Source organism: Zea mays, chromosome 1 (assembly GCF_902167145.1).
Source record: "Zea mays cultivar B73 chromosome 1, Zm-B73-REFERENCE-NAM-5.0, whole genome shotgun sequence".
In the NCBI taxonomy this organism is placed as follows: domain Eukaryota; kingdom Viridiplantae; phylum Streptophyta; class Magnoliopsida; order Poales; family Poaceae; genus Zea; species Zea mays.
The window spans coordinates 293,516,092-293,536,487 of record NC_050096.1 but is presented as its reverse complement, the minus strand read 5'-3'; the positions used below and the strand labels follow the sequence as shown (position 1 = coordinate 293,536,487).

At 49.7% G+C, this 20,396-nt stretch overlaps 1 protein-coding gene across 3 annotated transcripts; it reads left to right on the top strand.

The window, feature by feature from the left end:
• The first annotated feature begins 8,597 nt into the window (after positions 1-8,597).
• LOC100192539 (putative zinc metalloprotease EGY1 chloroplastic) lies at positions 8,598-15,141 on the top strand. Of its 3 annotated transcripts, none has more exons than XM_020553187.3 (10): positions 8,621-9,128; positions 10,486-10,956; positions 11,041-11,184; positions 11,704-11,805; positions 12,294-12,505; positions 12,955-13,005; positions 13,081-13,150; positions 14,122-14,190; positions 14,519-14,569; positions 14,679-15,107. In XM_020553187.3, exons 1-10 carry the CDS (start codon positions 8,847-8,849, stop codon positions 14,835-14,837), a joined length of 1,611 nt encoding a protein of 536 aa, XP_020408776.1. In that variant the 5' UTR covers positions 8,621-8,846; the 3' UTR covers positions 14,838-15,107. The 3 variants fall into 3 exon arrangements, with proteins under 3 accessions (XP_020408762.1, XP_020408776.1, NP_001131230.1); NM_001137758.1 differs by having other exon boundaries at positions 8,682-9,203; positions 14,679-15,040; XM_020553173.3 differs by lacking the exon at positions 14,122-14,190 and having other exon boundaries at positions 8,598-9,203; positions 14,679-15,141.
• Positions 15,142-20,396: the final 5,255 nt, after the last annotated feature.

The following is a 20,396-nucleotide window of genomic DNA, read 5'->3' as shown; positions in this document are numbered from 1 at the left end:
ACTCCCCAGCCGAGGGGTCAAGTACCCCCTCGGTCTGCCCCCGCTCTTCGGACCGGAACCCCGGCGTCCCGGCCCCGGAAACCGACGGCGCCAGCCCGCTCGGGGGCTGGCTTGACGACTCCTGGCCTAGCCTCAAGCCTGGGCTGAGGCCAAGGCGAGTGGCCATATCGTCATCTTCGTCATCGTCTTCATCGTCGTCGTCGTCGTCAGGCGTTTCCGGTGACGGCTCCCTCGGAAGTCCATCCCACTCCTGCCGGCGACGGAGCTTTTCCAAGGCGTCTCGGGCCCGCGTCCGCTCGCGGGCCCGAGCCTTCTCCGCGTCCTTTTTCTCCTTCCTCTTCTCTGCGGCAACCCGCCACGCAGCTCGGTCCACCGCGTCCTCCGGGACCGGTGGCCGGGAAGGCTTGTGCCACCCTACCTCCTGGAGACAGACGAAAAGTCTCGGCCGTGAGGACCAAGGGCAATCCGACGCAAGGAGAAAGAAGGAGCGGACACTCACTAGGCACACACACCCGCGGTCGGGACGCATCAAGGGCTGGGAAAGGGCGCCGGCGTCCGGTTTTCCCAACGCGACGGCTACCCGCCCGTGGAGGTCATCGACGGGGAGGGGATCCGAGGACATCCGCGAACCCTCCAAGTCGGCCTCTGCCGTCATCTCCCAAAGCGGCAACCGCCGCTTCGCCAAGGGAAGCACCCTCCGGCGATGGATGGCGGCAATCACCCCCGCAGCGGTGAGCCCTCCTTTCCGCAACACCTCCAGGGCCTTCAAAAGGGGCTGGAGATTCTTCTGTCTGTCGTGCGGGGTCCCGTAGCGCCAAGCATCGGCGGCGACGGTCACCACTCGCTGAGTAAACGACGGGAGCCTCCCGTCGTCATTTCAGAGGTAGAACCACCGGCGCTGCCACCCTTTGTTCGAGGACGCAAGGATGGCGAGAATGTACTGCGGCGCCCGCGCCTGCCTCAGCTGGAGGATGCAGCCACCGGCCCACACTGCCGTGTGGACCCTTCTCTCCCCCGTCGGCGAAGCAAAAAGCTCCGCGGAGAAGAGATGAGTCCACAGGTCCCAGTGAGGGTCAATCCCCAAGTATCCTTCGCAAACCGCTGTGAAGATGGCGGCCTGCGAGATGGAGTTAGGGCTGAGGTTGTGCAACTCCACCCCGTAAACATGCAGAATCGCCCGCATAAAGCGGCTTGCCGGCACTCCGAACCCCCGCTCGTGGAAGGAGACGAAGCTCACGACATACCCCGGCGGCGGGGACGGGGCGACTCCGCTCGGGGGGGCATCCACTCCGGCTGCCTCTCATCGGAGAGAGGGCGAAGTAAACCCTCAGCGACGAGGGCCTCCAGGTCATCCGCCGTGACTGTGGAGAAAGGCCATGGGTCGCACGGCGGGATAATGGTCACCCGGTCGGCCATCACCAAGCAGAGGAGGTGGCGGCGGAAAGGATTGGGTGGGTGGTTTCCCTTTCTCTGGCTAATCCCTCGGGTTGCGAAAACCTAAGGAGGAGACAAGTAGCAGAGCAAAGAGCCGTCACTGGACCCTCTCCCGAATATATAAAGACCCAGGCGAGACCCGTTCAACGCGTCGCCCGAACCCACCGCGGGATTCAAACTCAAAGCGAAACGCCCGTTCCTCGAACGGCTCGCACACGCGCAACGGCCGCCCTGCGAACCACTCGTCCCGTCGCATTAACTCTATGGCAGGACAGGCGGCATCGTTGGCAGGAGAAGCGGGCGACGCTTCGCCTTCGCCATAATGACCGCGTCAAAAAAGGTACGCCACGTCATTCGATTTCGTATCCTTTTCCTTTTCCTCTTTCTCTCTCTTACAACAGGGACCGGGAAAGGGAGATACCCCAAAAGGGTTCCTTCTCCGCGAAGGAAACGGGCCCCGAGCCCTTTACTGATCAGAGGTTCAAAGGCTGGCCCCTCGGAGGGGTTCAACAGCCGCCTCAGAGCGCTCGGGCTCCGCGCCCACTACTGGTCAGAGGTTCAAAGGCCGGCCCCTCGGAAGGGTTCAACGGCCGCCTCAGGCCACTCGGGCTCCGCACCCACTACTGATCAGGGGTTCGTAGGCTGGCCCTCGAAGGGTTCACAGCCGCCTCAGACACAGAGCGAGGGATGACCCTGGGTACGTTCGATACATAACCAAGGTTCGGGCTACGCTCCCGAGGTACCCTAGGACATTTCCGAGACCGGCGGGAACGATCTTGTAACGGAATCCCATCAGAGGGAGGCATCGAGCCCTCGGACCCCGTCAAAAGGGGACCGGGTCCGGCAGATCACCCGCAGGTACTTTTGGAGCGTGCCTCTGGGCCTCTAGCCGACCCCTAACAAATGGGGCACGGGCGTCCACTCGGATTACCCGTCAGCAGCTCACTGGAGACACCATGTTCGGCGCCCTCCAAGGGCAACATGGCGCTTCCCCCCCCCTCCTCCTTGCGGAAAGGCGACGCAGGGGCGTATGTAAAAAAGTCGAGTCTGTCCCTAATCGTCCTCTCGCCCTGTGCGGAGGCTCGGGGGCTGCTCTCGCAAACCCGGCTTCGGCCAAACCGTTGACAGCGTCAACATACCAGCCCAAGAACTTAGGACCCGACCGTGCACCCGGGCTACGGCCAGCTCGCATGAGGGAACAACCAGACCAGCCGAAGCATTGCGAAATGCATTAAGACCTCGAAGGAGTCAAACCACTCCTCCAAGGCCTCGGGGGCTACACCCAGCGGGTGCGCTCGCGCGCACCCATCGGAACAAAACGCAACCGAGAAAGGCTGGTCCCCTTGCAAAAAAGTGCGACAAAAGCCTCCAAGCGAGTATTAACACTCCCTTCGAGGCTCGGGGGATACTGTGGGGGACCATAATTAGGGGTACCCTCAAGACTCCTAAATCTCAGCTGGTAACCCCCATCAACACAAAGCTGCAAAGGCCTGATGGGTGCGATTAAGTCAAGGATCGGTCCATTCGAGGGACGCGATCATGCCTCGCCCGAGCCCAGCCTCGGGCAAGGGAAGCCGACCCCGGAGGATTTACGTCTCGCCCGAGGACCCCATCCAGCAACGGACACACCTTTGGCTCGCCCGAGGCCCAGTCTTCACCAAGAAGCAACCTTGGCCAAGTCGCCTCGCCAACCGACCGAATTGCAGGGGCATTTAATGCAAAGGTGGCCTGACACCTTTATCCTGACGCGCGCCCTCCAGTCGACAGAGCCGAAGTGACCGTAGTCACTTTGCCGCTCCACTGACTGGCCTGACAAGAGGACAGTGCCGCCTGCGCCGCTCTGACTGTTGTGCCACTCGACAGAGTGATGCTGACAGCAGCCAAGACCGGCCCCAGGCGCCATAGGAAACTCCGCTTCGCCCGACCCCAGGGCTCGGACTCGGGCTCAGCCCTGGAAGACGACGAACTCCACTTCGCCCGACCCAGGGCTCGGACTTGGGCTCAGCCCCGGAAGACGACGAACTCCGCTTCGCCCGACCCCAGGGCTCGGACTCAGGCTCAGCCCCGGAAGACGACGAACTCCGCATCGCCCGACCCTAGGGCTCGGACTCGGGCTCAGCCCCTGAAGACGACGAATTCCGCATCGCCCGACCCCAGGGCTTGGACTCGGGCTCAGCCCCGGAAGACGACGAACTCCGCATCGCCCAACCCCAGGGCTCGGACTCGGGCTCAGCCCCGGAAGACGACGAACTCTGCTTCGCCCGACCCCATGGCTCGGACTCAGCCCTGGCCTCAGCCGACGGTCTCCGCCTCGCCCGACCCAGGGGCTCGGACTCGACCTCGGCCTTGGAAGGCAGACTCGACCTCGACCTCGGAGGAGCCTCCACCTCGCCCAACCCAGGGCTCAGACCGACCACGTCAAAGGAGGCACCATCATTACCCTACCCCAAGCTGACTCAGGCTACGGGGAACAAGACCGGCGTCCCATCTAACTCGCTCTGCTAAACAAGTAATGATGGCGCCCCGCACGCTCTGTGACGACGGCGACTCTCAGCCCCCTTACGGAAGCAAGAAGACGTCAGCAAGGATTCGACAGCCCCGACAGCTGTCCTTCCGCCAGGCTCCAGCGCTCCTCCGACGGCCACGACACCACACGAACCGGGTGCCAAAACCTCTCCGGCTGCCACGATGGCATGTACTTAGGGCGCTAGCTCTCCTCCGCTAGACACGTTAGCACACTGCTACACCCCCCCCCATTGTACACCTGGATCCTTTCCTTACGCCTATAAAAGGAAGGTCCAGGGCCCTCTTACAGAGGGTTGGCCGCGCGGGGAAGGACGGGACGGCGCTCGCGCAAGGCCGCTCGCTCCCTCCTGCGTGGACGCTTGTAACCCCCTACTGCAAGCGCACTCGACCTGGGCGCGGGACAAACACGAAGGCCGCGGGTTTCACCTCTCATGCCTGTCTCCCTCCGGCTTCTTCCCCCCTTCACGCTCCGTCTCGCGCCGACCCATCTGGGCTGGGGCACGCGACGACAATTTACTCGTCGGTCTAGGGACCCCCCCAGTTCGAAACGCCGACAGGGGTGATGAACGTTGTAGCATGCAGGTCTGCCTCCTTCATAGCGATCTGGTGGTAGCCTGAGTTGGCATCCAGGAAGGAGAGGAGGTCACACCCAGCGGCGAAATCTACAACCTGATTGATACGTGGGAGAGGGAAAGGATCCTTTGGGCATGCCTTGTTCAGTCCCATGTAATCAACGCACATCCTCCAGCTCCCATTCTTCTTTTTTACGAGAATGGGGTTTGCAACCCACACCGATGGTTAATCTCTTTCACGAACCCTACCGCCAAGAATTTCGTGATTTCCTCGCCAATGGCCTTGCGCTTCTCATCAAAATGACGGAGCTGATGAGGGATTGGTATTGCCGTAGGATGGATTTTAGGAGTGCTCGACGAGGTCCCTCAGGATTCCTGGCATGTTTGTGGGCTTCCAGGCGAAGACGTTGCAGTTGGCTCAAAGAAAGTTGACGAGGGTGACTTCTTGTTTGTCAGAGAGCGTTGTCCCAATTCGAACGCTCTTTGAAGTGTCGGCGTCATCGACCAGAATGTTTTTTGTGTCTTGCGTCGACTTGAACGTGCCAGAAACAACTTTGGGGCGTTAGGTCCGTCTTGCAGGTTGATGTCTCTCTGTAGTTCAGCCAATTCCCTTGCGGCAACCTGTGTTGATGCAAGCTCACAGCTGGTCAGTTCGCACGGGGTAAGCCACTTGGAATGAGGTAGATGTTGTGATGACCCCATGGGGGCCGGGCATCTTCATCCTGAGGTATGTGTCGTTGGGGACAGCGTCGAATCTTACATAGCACGACCTTCCTAGAATAGTGTTGTATGCCCCTTGGAAATCTACTACCTCAAATTCTAGTCGCTCGGTGCGGAAGTTAGAGGGATTCTCGAACGTGACAGGTAGAACAACTTGTCCGAGCGGACTGGCACCAAAGCCCGGCAAGATGTCGTGAATCAGCGTAGCGCAGAGTGTGCGATTCCTGGGGCATCGAAGGTTTCGACGTACATGACGTTAAGGGCGCTCCCCCGTGCATGAGGACCCTGGAGAGGCGTTTTGTTCCGACGATGGGCTCGACGACAAGGGGGTAAGTTCTGGGATGCTAGATCTTGCCTGGACGATCATGTTGATTGAAGGCAATCGGGATCTCCATGTCTCCATCCACAAGTGGCGTGGGGATGGTTCCACCGTGTCCACCTCTTGGTTGCTTGGTCTATGATGACGCTTGATGCCATAGTCTCGGGGGTTGGCAGCGGGGCCTCCCCTGCTTGCCGCTTAATGGTTGTTGTGGGTTGGCCGAAACTTTATTTCTCCTCTTCGTTCCCCAAGCAACGATGGGGCATCGTGTCCGCATTGACAGATTTGTCGGGGCTGGCGAGGCAAAGTGCCCCCGTGGCGATGGCGAAGAAGTCGAGGGCACCGAAATTGATGCGGCTCCTACGAGCGAACGCTGATGAACAGACCATCGGAATGAAGGATGTCGCTTGGCACGCTAACGATCCCCTACCTAGCGTTCCAATTGTCGTGGTTTCTGGATCCAGTGGACAAGATTTGTGTTTGGCAGGTGTGTTAGCGCAGACTCACTCCGAATGGTGAGATATGGGAGGCTCGGGGTGGATCTGTGGCGAGTTGGTTATACTGGTTCAGGTCAGAGCTCTAGTCCAGTGAAGTGCTGATCGTGGTATTGCTTGGAACGTGTTACAGTTGGGTGCTTGTGTGAAATTGAGGAGATATGGGATGATGTTTGGATGGGGTTGTTTTGCCCTTTTATAGCCTAAGGGTAGATGTTACAATGAGGACTAGTATTCTAGTGGGTGGGGAGTTTGGCCTCCCGTTTCTAGGCCTCACAGCCACTATGGTCTCGTTTGTTGGATCATTCTTCTAGGCCTCGTAGCCCCTCGAGGCATGCGTTGTCGTACCTCTGGTATGGCATCGTGTCCCATCCGCCTTTCGATGAGTTCATGTAGCTACTCTAATTTAGACGTGGCGGTGTTTGGTGGGTTCTATTGAGTCAGCTCATGGCATGGCTTAGGGATGTCTTTAGTACAACTTCGTCTTCCGTCATCCCCTTAGCGTCACCTTTCATCATGTGTGGATGTATGCGTGGTACAACTTATTGCCCGTCCCCTCCGGCGTATCGGTCCTGTAGAGACTCCTATGCTGAGGTCTCTATGGTGGGGTTCGTTCGGTTCCACCGGTTAGCGAGGATATGTATCCAGCATCGTGCTTGACAAAGTCCCCTTGGTACTGCTTCCACAGTCCGGACATGGCTCAGTGATGTCCCACCGTGTCGACGTGGCTTGGTAGTACTAGGTCGGCTGTTCCTGAGAGCCGGTTGTCGTCTTGTTGGGTTACCTAGCGGTCGGTTGCTCGACAGCCTCGCCTCACTAGGTTGCTCAACGGACAGATTGGTCGGTAGCCTTGCCTCACTGTGTTGGTCAACATCCTTGCCCCGCTGGGTCGACAATCCTGACTTGTTGGGTTGCTCGTCGGGCAGGTTGTTTGGCAGTCCTGCCTCGCCGAGTTGCTCGGCAAACATTTGTTCGGTGGGTCGGTCGGCTTGGCGGGCCGTCCCCAGGTGGCTTTTTGGACCTTCCCGCCGAGTTGCTTGGCAGGTGGATGGCTCGATTCGTGGTCTGTCTTTGGGAGGTCTTGGGGCCTTCTTTAATACCATGCTCCCACGTACCCAACACTATGTGCCAACTATTTTGCCTTTGATTGCCCCTTTAGCTGGTTTGTTAAGAGCCATTCGAACCAACTGTAGGCAACTATAACATCTTTTCTTCGATTTCTAATTTAGATGATAATAAATAATAGAAAAAATATTCCACAACTATGGTCGTGTTTGGAATACATAGACCTAATAGTTAGTCAGCTAATAAATTATTAGATGGTTCAACCAACTAATAAACTAATTGTTAGTTGTGAGTTAGCTAACAATTAGCTAGAGTATTAGCTAGAGGTGTTTGAAAACTCTAAAACTAATTTTAGCAACTAATTATTAGATTTAGAGGTTATAAACATGATCTAAGGATAAGAATACTTCTAACAAAATAAAATGTTATAAACATAATGCACCATGGTATATTGTAGTCACACTGAATAGTAGCCAGACGAAATCCAAACACCATGGGCTTCCTCTAAGGCCCCTTTGGCAAGCTATGGATCCTCTGAAAACAACTTCGTCTCTGAGTCCTCTGGCTACTTGGCTTCTCTAAAGGAGTCACAACCGTTTTTCAATTTGTTTGGCAAAACCGATTCTCTTATATTTATTTCAAATGGTGTATAAGGAAATATATTAGTCGATAGAAAACAAGTTTTTAGTGCTTCGGCTCCCAACAAGAAAACAACTCTAACTCTTGGAGGGCTCTTAATGAGAAACCATTTTTAACTGTTTGGTAGTGTTCCATGACGAGTTAGAGATAGAGTAATGCTAAAGAGACCCTAAATCGATTTCCCATTCAAATTTTCTGGATTGATGGTTTGAGGTTGCTCTCGCTGCAGACTAGAACCTAAACCCAAAAGGCATGCATGAGTCCTTGGCCAGGCCGACAAAGAGCCCGCTACATCCCACAATCTTGCTAACCACTACAAATGTAGAACTGTGGGAGCTAGTTTGGGAGCCACAAAGTCAAAGAGAAGGTTAGGACTGGTTTAAAAAACTCCATTTTTCCGAGAGATTTCTATTTTCGTAAGGAAAAATGGACTAATTTCTCTTGGGCCTGTTTGTTTCGTTGGAATTGAATTTCATTCTAATAATCATAATTTATACACAAACTATAAGTTAATATATTTATATAATATATTTATATATTATTCTAAATTATATGAGAGAAATAGTTATACATTATACTTATGTTATTTAGAAGCAAATAGAGGAGTATGTTATAAATTGTACATTAGAAAAGTAGAATGTAAATCTATAGAATTAATTTTTATCTCTCATTATATAAATTTAAGATAAACTTACATATAAACTTTGAAAAATTGTAAAATATAAATTCTTTAGAAAAATGAGATTCCAAACTAGCATTTGGTCCCTAAAATATTCTTAGGTTTTCTTGCTCCAAACTAGACGGGAAGTAGATTCCCCACCCTGCGTTGGACACTTCGACTTTGGACGCTGGAAAGTGGAAAGCATCGCCGGCTCGCCGCCAAACTCGCTGCCACGTCGGTCCGAACCAAATCCAGCACCTCTCTCCCCTCCCCCTTCCTCCCGTCCCCCGTCGACAGTCGCATCGCACCCTATCCTCCCCAGTCCCCACCAGTCCACCACCCTCTCCCCGCCTCCCGCTGCGACCACCGCACCGGCGAACTTGGAGGGCCGCTCGGCGCTGCACACCAAGCCGGGGATGGCCGCCGCGCTTGCGAGCTCGCCGCTTGTTCACCTAACTACCTCCCGCCTCCGCCTCCCCAGGCCCCAGGCCTCCGCTTCTAGTTCGGGTCCAGTCTGCTCGATCGGCGTGTGCTTGGGATGGAGGCTGAAGGTCGGGTGGAGGGCCCTGAGGCGGCGCGACCGGCTTCGATGCTTCTCCACCGACGGGGGCGGCGGGGAGGAGGGGGAAAAGCGTGGCGAGGAGGAGACATCGGCAACGGCGGCGGCATCCCCGGCCTCGGTTCCAGCGGAGACACAGGTGGGCGCTGGGGAGGAGCTGGCGTCCGAGCGGAGTCGGTCAGGGAGCTTTTCTTCCTCATCCTCGTCGTCCGGGGTAACAACCAAATGCACAATGGATCAACCTTTGCATTGCTTGCGTTGGAGTAATATTCACTTACACAGGGTTTGCTTGTTATTTTGTTTCTGGTGGGAGGCATTGTTCATTTCGATGGGCCGGGTAGCTGTGGGCGTTGGGTTAATTGTGAACGAATTGTAGAGAGTTTTGTGTGGGTGTGGCCGTGTAGGTGTAGCTTTGTATTGAGCTCAGTAGTATGCCTTGAGTCTTGACCATTCACTGGCCAGAGCTTTTCTGGAATGAGAGGATTTTACACAATTAGAGACGCATGGGCTAACTTTTTGTTCATCTGTTCATTGTTGATTTTCAGATTGAATTCACGTATATACTGTGTGTACTAGCTGCTGGTAAGCTGTATATTAGAGATCGAGTAAATAATAATAGTACGGTTATATAGGGTACGCTTGAATTATTACCTGTCGTCTGTAGAAGCCCAACCTCATTTTGGTCGTTGACCATGGGCAAGGATATCATTTGGATGGCAGCAAGAGATTTATTTAGCTTGGCCTGGTTCCAGTGCCCATGCCGCAGTCCTTTTTTTAGCCCAAGTATGGCCGTCCTCCACCAATTTTTGGCTAGCCAATGGTTTGACATGGCTTGCACGCTGCAGCATCCAATCGTACCCATAACACGTGACATTCCAGACATAGTTAATCCAAGTTAACCTCTGGTGATGTAAATATGTTTGCCCAAACTGAGTCGCTAGGTGCATACTTGTGCACAGGCACCATCCTTCATAGGGTTGGTCTTGAGTTAATTTTGAGCCCTAGTATGCTGCTGGAGTTCAATGCATCCTTGCAATTTCAATGGCCTGTTGTTTTCACTTGATATTGCATGTTTAACATTCAATTTTGACATATGGGTGGGAAGGTACCACAGTGTGCTTGTTCTCATGGTTAGTGATCACAGTAAAGTGCTAGTGTATCTAGTGAAAAAGATTATGGGACTTCATGTTGGGTTGTATTGAATTGTACCCAAACTTAGATCTTGCCTTGTCTCCCTGTTAGCTGACAATGACTGTACGGCTACCCGTGTTTTATCCTTTACTTGCTGCAAGGCCAAGTGCTTTTATGTAGTTAAACTTCCCGTAGTTCATTTTTATTTTGAAATGATTGGGATAATTCTTTGTCTCTTCGGTTTTGTCTTCAAATTATAGATTCCTTATAAGCTGTGGATAACATTTGTGTTGATACTATGTGCATGGATACTTCTTTATCTCTAAACCTGTTCTGTAACTTCTGTTACATTTTACTTTGACCAGACTCCTGGTGTATCAAGCGAGCCACCGCTGTTGAGTTTTAGTGTTGATAATATCGATACAGTTAAACTGTTGGAACTTCTAGGCCCAGAAAAGGTTGATCCAGTTGATGTCAAGGCAATTAAGGAAAAACTCTTTGGTTATACGACATTCTGGTTGACAAAAGAAGAACCTTTTGGTGATCTTGGTGAAGGAGTTCTTTTCATTGGGAACCTCCGTGGGAAGAGAGAGGAAATCTTTGCAAAACTTCAACGGCAAGTACGTGAACTTACCGGTGATAAATACAATCTTTTTATGGTGGAGGAACCCAATTCAGAAGGGGATGACCCACGTGGGGGACCACGTGTTAGTTTTGGTTTGCTTAGGAAGGAAGTTTCTGAGCCAGGACCTACTACGCTATGGCAGTATGTCATTTCTCTGTTACTTTTCCTTCTCACTATGTTCTCCTGCATTGAGCTAGGAATTGCATCAAAGGTATGCTTATCTTACTCCTCGTCTATTGTATGTTACTTCATCTTAATACACATCAGCTTGCTTATGCGCATTAGTTTTATGCAGATTAGCAGTCTTCCACCAGAAATTGTTTCATATTTCACTGATCCAAATGCTACCGGACCCCCTCCTGACATGCAACTTCTGCTCCCATTTGTGGAGTCGGCTTTGCCAGTGGCTTACGGTGTCTTGTCTATCCAACTATTTCATGTAATTTGTACCCTAAATATGTTGAGCATCTTTTTGTCCATTAATTTATATTTGCTTATTAGTTCCTTTTAACCTGTAAAGAAGCTACGTGAACAGCATATGATCTTTTCGATCAATTCAATGTTACCATGTTTGCTTCAATGTGCCACCAATAGCGTATTTTTGGTGAAATCGACTTTACAGGTTTTATTTGTCTTGGATTAGTGAATTCCCTTATTCAGAATTATTTTCCAACTGGTTCCAATGTTGAAAGCATTCTTTCTTAGAGGTCTTTATATCAAACTCAAATTTGATAAGAGTTTTTCTTCAGAAAGGACTTTGTATTGTTTATAGTCTCACAAAGGATTAATTTGAAGCACACTATAAAAAGCAATAACCCTACATGTAAATGAATTGTACTTTGGCCAAGGATCCTTTAACCTTATGAAAGTTAACATGGCTGTAGAACCGTTTTTTTTACGTGGCCTCTTCTTTTGGCACATTTTAATTCTACCTAATATGCCAACGTTCTGCATGCAGGAAATTGGGCACTTTTTGGCAGCATTTCCAAAAAATGTTAAACTGGGAATTCCTTTCTTTATTCCGAACTTCACCCTTGGAACTTTTGGTGCAATTACTCAGGTTAGTATTTTCTTAAAGGAAGTCAAATCTATGGGAGTTTCTTGGACAGTCGAACTTGGATGTGCCTGCTGCTGCCTTCTTATTTTTAGATAGATATTGTTCAGGATCATGCTATGGTTGCATCTTGATAAGGCCGTTTACTTTAATGTTTTCTTCTATATTAGCTGATTTAAAAGCTACAAACTTACAGCCTACTGCATAAACTGTAGGCTGTAGCATACCTCTTTTTCAAAATATCTCTGGCTGACTTTATATGGGCCACTGAATGAACTTAAATAATTTGAATGATGCTTACTGTCATCAATTGCCAGAGGTATGCTCTGTAGTTTCATTGCCAAGCCCAAGATAACAATCAATCTTTTATGGCCCTAACAGGTTCGGCTTATGCACATTTCTGGCTGTGCACTGAACACACAGAACATAAGACCTATACATGATGCATACTTTTTTCCTGGATATTTTCTTACTTTTTATATGTACTCATGTAGTTCAAGTCCATTCTTCCGGATCGAAAGACAATGTTTGACATATCAATGGCTGGTCCTGTGGCTGGAGCTGCACTTTCCTTTTCAATGTTCTTTGTTGGCTTATTACTCTCTTCAAATCCTGTTGGGGCAAGTGATTTAGTGGAAGTACCTAGTCAGCTGTTCCAGGGTTCATTGTTGCTTGGACTTATTAGTAGAGCAACGCTTGGATACAGGTATCTGACACTTGATATTTTGAACCCGGTTCATTTCGAATTTATACTAGTCACTAGTCATTAGGATTTATTATTTTTTCTCGGTTCTGTTTGTCATATATTCACCACTTCATTGAATCACGTGTATTACTAGAGACCTATAGATGCAATTGTAAAACACATGGAGAGTTTTGCCACTTACCTTACCAGTCACAACACTCTCACCAGATCAGTTCAAGAGGAAACCAATAAATCATTTTAACTTATACATATGAATAATGATATGTTATGGGATTCATATGCTTATGGACTACCATTGTAGATTATACGCCGACTTAGATACGAGTGACACTTGTTTTATTCCAACTCCTGTTTGTGTAATTTCTGAGTACATTAGTCTGACTATGATCCGTGGCATGATTTGAAATAATCTACTTGGTTGTTTCTAATGAACTTATATTTACTTCCAGAGCTATGCATGCTGCTACAGTTTCGATCCACCCTCTTGTGATTGCAGGCTGGTAAAATATCATTCCCTAACCTTCAAACCCTTGCAACCAAACAAGTGTTACTTTCTAATTCTTGCAAATTTTTAGGTGCGGTTTAACTACTAGTGCATTTAATATGCTTCCTGTTGGTTGTCTTGATGGTGGAAGAGCATTACAGGTAAAAATTTCTTTTAAGTTCTGATTAATAAGGCCAGAATATCAGACAACCACGCTACCAGATTTTGAGATGGTCCACAATGCCAACTGTTTGCTGGACATGCTTTTCTTTCACCTGTTATGCTAAGTTTCTAAGTAATGTGCCTTGTGATCCCATAAACAAGTTTAGACTAATGCCTGATGATTAAGTTGTACTTGTGTTTCAAAGAATATGTTTTGTGACTTTGACTTGTGTGTCCAAGAGATCATCACGGAAATATCACTATATCTCTAGAATACATATTGTTTCATAGCATATTGTTAGTTACTATCACCAAACATCATTATATTATTACTTTGGTCCAGGAGTCTGGGCATGTTTAGACTACACAAAGGTACGCTATTATGGTATTCGGCCGGGGAGGGAAAGACCGTCCTCCCGATATTATATTAAGAAGAGACCGAAATATGGTCCCAGTCGAGAAAACCCTCGAACCCTGGCCCCCTATCACTAACGGGCTGATCAACTGCCCACTCTGCAATGGCCCAACCAGAGGGTGGCGCGCAGGATATCGATCCCCGAGAGTGGGCGGGACACAGTGAGGAGATTTTTTTTAACCAAGCCCGAAATTCACCCCCGAGGGGGATCGAACCCGGGACCTGGAGGTGCTACTCGGAAGCCTTAACCATTACGCTAGAGGCCCTTTCGCATGCTATTATGGTTTTGCACTGTGCCACTCCATTGTATTGTCATGATAGGTTCTGGTAGTTATTTGGGCTATAGTGCCATGACAACAAGTATGCAGCCAAAAATCTCATCTCATTCTGTAAAAATATATTCAATGTGAGGATTAAATTTTTGCAGACTCCATTGAAATTTTTAACCCAAACCGTGGCTTGTATACAACTCCTCAACTCCATGAGTACTTTGGTAGCAAAACATTGTACTTTTCATCAAAAAGTGTATTTCAAGTCCACTTACATGTTCAACAGGGTGCTTTTGGCAAGGATGCTTTGTTTGGATTTGGCCTCACAACATATTCGTTGCTTGGACTAGGAGTGGTAGGTTGCTCCATATTTCTCTTTGTGTTTCTGTTGCAGTCATAGACAACTTGGTTCCTAACCTTTTTCAAGTGATTCCACCCCTATGCCATGCACATAACTCCATGATATGGTTGATGGATACCTACTTTTATATCAAATATTGTGTTATATAGGAAGTGAAGTTTAGTCTTTTTTAATCTTCTTAGTATGTCATGTAGTATTATTGTTTTCCCTTCTTTTTTTGCGATACTTCACTTTCATCCTTTAACACGGTCTGCTCTGTGACTACGCTTGAGTAATGTTACATCCAACTATAATGTTCTTTCTTTCTGTGTGTTTCTTCTAGCTTGGAGGGCCACTGTCTCTTCCTTGGGGTTTGTACGTGCTAATATGTCAGGTAAAATGGACAAGAAATAGATGCTTCAGATATCCACTAAGACAAGTTTATCATTATTGTTATTTTTACAGAGATGCAATGACCTCATTCGATCCTTCTTATTTCTCAGAGAACACCCGAGAAACCATGCTTGAACGACGTGAGCGATGTTGGAAGTTGGAGGAGGGCGGCCTTGATAGCTTCAGTATTTCTTGTTGTTTTGACGCTCATTCCGTTGTGGGATGAACTTGCGGAGGAACTAGGTGTAGGGCTTGTTTCTTCGTTCTGAGATGCGGTGCTTACCGATAGAATTAGGCCGTGATGTAGTTCAGTTTTGTGTTGAAATGTAGCTTCCCACGGTGGAATTGTTGTAAAGGTATGTGGAATTTCCGGATTAGGTGAGCAATGATATCGCTTATGCGAGTGTAATGAAATTGTGCCAAGTATAGACGCTAACGATTACCAATTACATACATGTATGCTCACTTAACCATACAGTTTTGTGTTGTAAACTAGAATGTATGGATTTATAAAAATGAGAATAGGCATGTCAAGTCCAGGACTTGAAATCTGGCTAGGCAGGTTATGCTGAATCAGACGCGGCACTTGATAAAGAAATATTTTCACAGTTTACTCTAGGACGCTGAGATATGCTTAAGTCTATGTATAATATGGGTTTCAGGCTAACACATAATTAATAGCCGCCATGAACTTTTCCTTTGTTTTTGGTTCGAACTGTGATGAGTTGATAGGCTATGTAGAGATGGCAATGAGTATATAGGTACTTATTTTATTAGGCCTTATTTGGTTATATGTGGATCAAATGAGATTGATGACTTGTTCGGTTAGGCCTTGTTTGGTTATATCTGGATCGAATGAGATTGATGACTTGTTCGGTTAGGGTAGATTGAGGGAGATTAAATTTCTCTCTATTCAATTTTGAATAAAAAAGGACCTACATAACCCGTGTTTGGTTCAGCTTTTGGGGGCTTCTGGCCGCCAGAAGCTAGAAGCTGAACCAAACGCTTAGCTTCTGGGGTGGCTTCTGGTGAAAGCGCTTCCCCCAGCCGTTTTACTGTCGCTTGCGAGAATCGACCCAAATGCCGCGTCGGCTGGACGGTCGGCCGATTTCTAACCCCCACCCACCACATCCACGCAACAACTGATTCACCCTAGGGTTTCGCCCTCGCTCATCTCCAGCACCACCGCCTCACGGATCCGCACCATCCGAGCTCTGGCCATCCCCGCGGTATCTTCTTCTCCATGTCCCATGCCCTGATTCGTAGTTCCCTAGGAACTCGCTCTCATTTGAACACTCTGTTCTCCTGAATAGATCCTCCATGTATCGACTAATCCATGACCTGTGGATCGACTAATCTCGATGCATTCGTAGTTCAATCGTCGGTTTAGGGTTTGATTTTAGCCCGTGATTCAATTTTCCGAGTAGTCTACTCTCTCGGTTGAACACTCTCCCGACTTGAAGCGTCCCGATCCTTTGGGACTTAAATGTGATACAATTACTAGTCCCAGGAGGCTAGTAACCACATTCCTTACTTCAAATAGTACAGAGTTTGAATAAATGTTATTACAATACCAGGGTACAAGCTCGAGAGAGAGCCAGAAATATAAAGCGCAGTAGAAGATAAACTAGCCCAAGCCACATGCAGAACTGGGTGAAGACACAACCCCCTCAATCAAGCATAGCAGAAAAGAAGTCTTCAGCTGCTGAAAAACATAAATAAATCTGGGTGAATACACTAGGTATTCCGCAAGCCCACCCGGCTCCCGTAAAGAGAAAGAGACCTACATCATACATGCTTCATATGGTGGAGTTGAAGTCACTCTTCTTTTTCTTAGAGAAAGGCAGTACTGTTTAGGGTTTTCTCGAAGAAATAGAAATAACACGTTGCTTAACCACCACTGAGCTTCCCACTCCCGTGGCACCATTTTCTTTTCTAGAGACACACGCACACATATTTCCCTGTTCACGGATGTTGTAAAAACACTAATTGTCATACCACACCAGACTCGTCCATTCTAGTGGACACGAACTATTCGAATAGGTTTGAACTCTGCGCAGAGGGGTACACTTTACCCACTAATTCGGTTTCTGCGATCTCACCGTCGTGAGATCCGAATGCCGAATCTCTTTCTTTCCTCGCACGTCCTTACCTTAGCGGTTATACCGGAAGGAGTCAGGCCACCGCCATGTCCAAACCGGACAAAACATTCCCCCTCCTTATCCTCCCGGTGCTCCCCAGCCTTCATAACCCTGGGGTCGGACCGTACGAGTTCAGATCGAGTGACTGCCCACACAGCCTCGAGTGGTTGTACTTTTCATGAGTACAGGTAGTGAAGGATGACAAAGTGGTCCTTATATGAGAGGACAATCCTTCTGCTCACGCCTAAACCAGCCGAGCCATCACCTTAGGCCCTCCCCTAAACCAGGGAGTCCCTGATCATCCCACTCACCAGGTGATGAGGGTGAATACCCTTCATCGCACACTTTTTGAAAACATCGTTGGTTACAACCACTGCCCCTTTTCCCACCCATATCTTGTGATCAAAAGGTGTTAGTTAATGCGGACTATCTCTTGCTCACCATGCAAATAGATTACATCCCTTAGTCCCGGCTTAGGTAGTGGTAGAGAGAATAGGTAAATTATGCATCAAGGGAAGGATGGACTTTCCTTCGTCGAAGCTTTCTTAGCACAAAAGATTTATCTCGGAGGGGTTGGGTTCCTGCCCTTCTTTCGGAGCTATAAATTCCGAAGGATCGGATCCCTCTTCCGCTAACAAGCACAGATAAGAACAATACATCAATCATGGTGACTTAGTGGGGTGTGCCAATTCTTATACTTATTATTTTTGTGCCCTATAATTTATTTAAACTATTTTTGGTGCATAAATATCAGCATATAAATGGGGAAAAGAAATGGGAAAAGAGAAAGAGAAAAGGTTTCTCGGCTAGCTGGGCCGGGGGGTGTTTTTGGCCCAGCCAGGCGTGAGCGCACGCGCGGCCGCGTGGGCAGGCGAGGCGGCCCACTCGGCCCACCAGCAGGGAGACGGCATGGGGACGGCGCCGTCGCGCGGGCCCACATGCCAGGGAGAGGGGGGCTAACGGCGTTTGAACGGAGACGGGGAAGGAGTCGACCGGGGTTCGACCGCCGGTGAAATCCCGCGGCGGTTCTCCACCGTGGGTCCGGTTCTGTGACGGGGGAGCGGTGGCGAGGCACGGGCTGGGGTAGGGGGTCACGGAGGTGGGTCAATTTGACCGGTGGAGGCTTGGGGTGGCCGGTCCACGGTGGGTGGCGGGTGCTCGCGGCGGTAAGGTCGCCGACGAGGCCACCGGGCGCGATAGGCGACGAGCAGGCGTGTGCTAGGATCGTGACCGAGTGGCGGACCTTAAGGACTAGAGCAATTTGACCAAGCGCTACTGGAGAGGGGAGGACGGAGCTCACCGGAGTGAAGGGGGAACGCGGCGGCGCTAGCTCAATCGGGCTCGGGAAGGGGAGGGGGAAGTAGCCGAGGCTGGTGTGGAGAAGGCGGAGCTCGGGCGGTCCCTTTTATAGGCGCCCGGGGAGGGGGGGAAGGGAGGAGGGACGACAACGCCGACGAGCTCGCCATGATGGCGGTGATGGCGCAAACGGCGACGGGATGGCTCAGGCAGGCGGGGGGTGAGGGGACGGCTCGGGCACAGTGAGCGGGGAGGTAGCTGAGGTTGGTGCGCGCGTTAATGGCGAGGAGACGGGGCGGGCGGGCGGGCGGTGATCGGCGGCGAACGCGCTGGTGAAGGCATGGGCGGGACGAGGGATCTGACGAGCGGGCCCGGGCTACCAGTGGGAGAGTGGCGCGAGAGGGAGGGGGAGGAGCGGCTGACGGGTGGGGTTGGGCTGTCAGGCGTGGGCGCGGGCGCTGCTGGGCTGCTTGGGCCATGGAAGGAGAGGGGGGAAAGCGGGCACGGGCGTGGCTTGGGCTGGAAACGGCCCAGCTGAGGGGGGAAAGGGTTTTTCCTTTTTCTTTTTTTCTGTTTTTTATTTCTCATTTCCATTTTCTATTTTTATCTCTTTTTATTTCCTTTTCTTTTGAATCAACAATTTGCAAAATAATCTTAGGTGTTGAAAATAATCTATGTGAGGTGCTACTAACAACCAAAGTGTATGCATATGATGAGATGACCTAAAGGGTGGAGTTTAGGGAGAGATAAAATAAGGGGGGTTAGGAGATTAGGGTTCCAAACCTTGGGTTGAAATTTTGGGATGTTACACGACTAGATCCTCCATCACTATCGATGTAGGGTTAGTTTTTACCTGTTTACCTGACAGACTTAGTGTTTAGGGTTTACGGACTTAGGGTTTAGGATTTGCGGTTTAGGGTTTACGGTTTAGGGTTTTACATGTGCATACTAACCACATATATGCATTGTTTACTGGTACTACTAATGACCTGCAAGTTAGCCTGCCTCCATACCGTCATATACAAACAACATATCCACAACAGATGGATTCAACAAACTCCATAGCTGACAAGGCAATTGGAAGGATGCAAGAGTTATCGGACAAGTTTTTTTCTGTAGCCAGGGAAACAATCCGTTCGGGACAAGGTTTGACCCTGTTTGACGCTACCAAGCTTCGTGTAGCTTTGGAGGACATAGCGTGCATTCTGGAGCAGAACTCTTTGGTGTTCCAAGAATATTTGGACAAGGTGAACAACGTTAACAACCATGTTGATGAGTACTACGTGCCCTCCGACTTGTCCTCGCCACCACCGCCTGAAGCAGACCTTGGTGAAGACTGGGACTTTGCTGATCACTTCGAAAACTTGTGGGGTGTTGAATATGACTCAGATCTGATGCCATCCTTTAGTGACAATGAGTTCTAAGTTACTGAGTCATGTCCTATGGTTTAGGAAGGCAACCTATGTTCTAAGTAGGCTCTTATTTAGGCTACTTGTACCTATGTTCCAAGGGGTATGAAGGGTACTACTGCGGTGAAGTAATGTTAACGTCAACTTGTAATAAGGGTACCTGTTAGTACGATAATATTATTATGTCATGACCAATGTGTTGTTTTCTTAATTTTTGTTGCTTACCTTTATCTTTTGCCCAACCTTACTCCTTGTTGCTTAACTGTATACTTGTTTTTGAATAGATGGAGAAATCAGGGAAAGTGATAGCAAAGTGGGACATAAGAGTAGCTAAGATTTACACTAAAATATGTGTAGAAGAGGTGAATGCACTGAAAGGGAAATGTGCCCTTGGGCCATTTCTATAAGATTTTGGTGATTAAGTGCCCAACACACATTAAGGGAATGAGTATATGCCAAAGGGTGGACAAAGTGCAAATCAATACAAAGGTATGATTCTAGACTTAGTACATTGGTTTTTGTGTACTAACATATTTGTCTAAGTGCTAGAATTAGAGAAAAGACAATTGAAAAAGACTTGGCTCGAGCAGCCAACACTCTGCTCAGTCTGGGTGCACCGGACTGTCCGGTGGTGCACCGGACAGTGTCTGGTGCGCCAGGCTGGCTCTGGTGAAAAGGCCGCTCTCGGGATTTCGTCGGCGGCGTACGGCTAAAATTCACCGGACTGTCCGGTGTGCACCAGACTGTCTGGTGAGCCAACGGTCGGCCGCGCAATCCGCGCGTGACGCGTGGCCGGGCCAACGGTCTGAAGGGGGCACCGGACTATCCGGTGTGCACCGGACAGTGTCCGGTGCGCCAACGGCTCCAAATCTTCAATGGTCGGCTGCGCCAGAATAGGAAAGAAATCCACACCGGACAGTGTCCGGTGGCGCACCGGACTGTCCGGTACGCTAGTCGATAGAAGGCAAGAATTGCCTTCCTG

Bases quoted from the DNA above. Each gene is read 5' to 3' on its own strand.
- LOC100192539 (NM_001137758.1), top strand. From the start codon at position 8,847: ATGGCCGCCGCGCTTGCGAGCTCGCCGCTTGTTCACCTAACTACCTCC. The intron at 9,204-10,485 runs GTAACAACCAAA...TACTTTGACCAG, and splicing joins CCTCATCCTCGTCGTCCGGG to ACTCCTGGTGTATCAAGCGA. The intron at 13,006-13,080 runs GTAAAATATCAT...GCAAATTTTTAG, and splicing joins CCTCTTGTGATTGCAGGCTG to GTGCGGTTTAACTACTAGTG.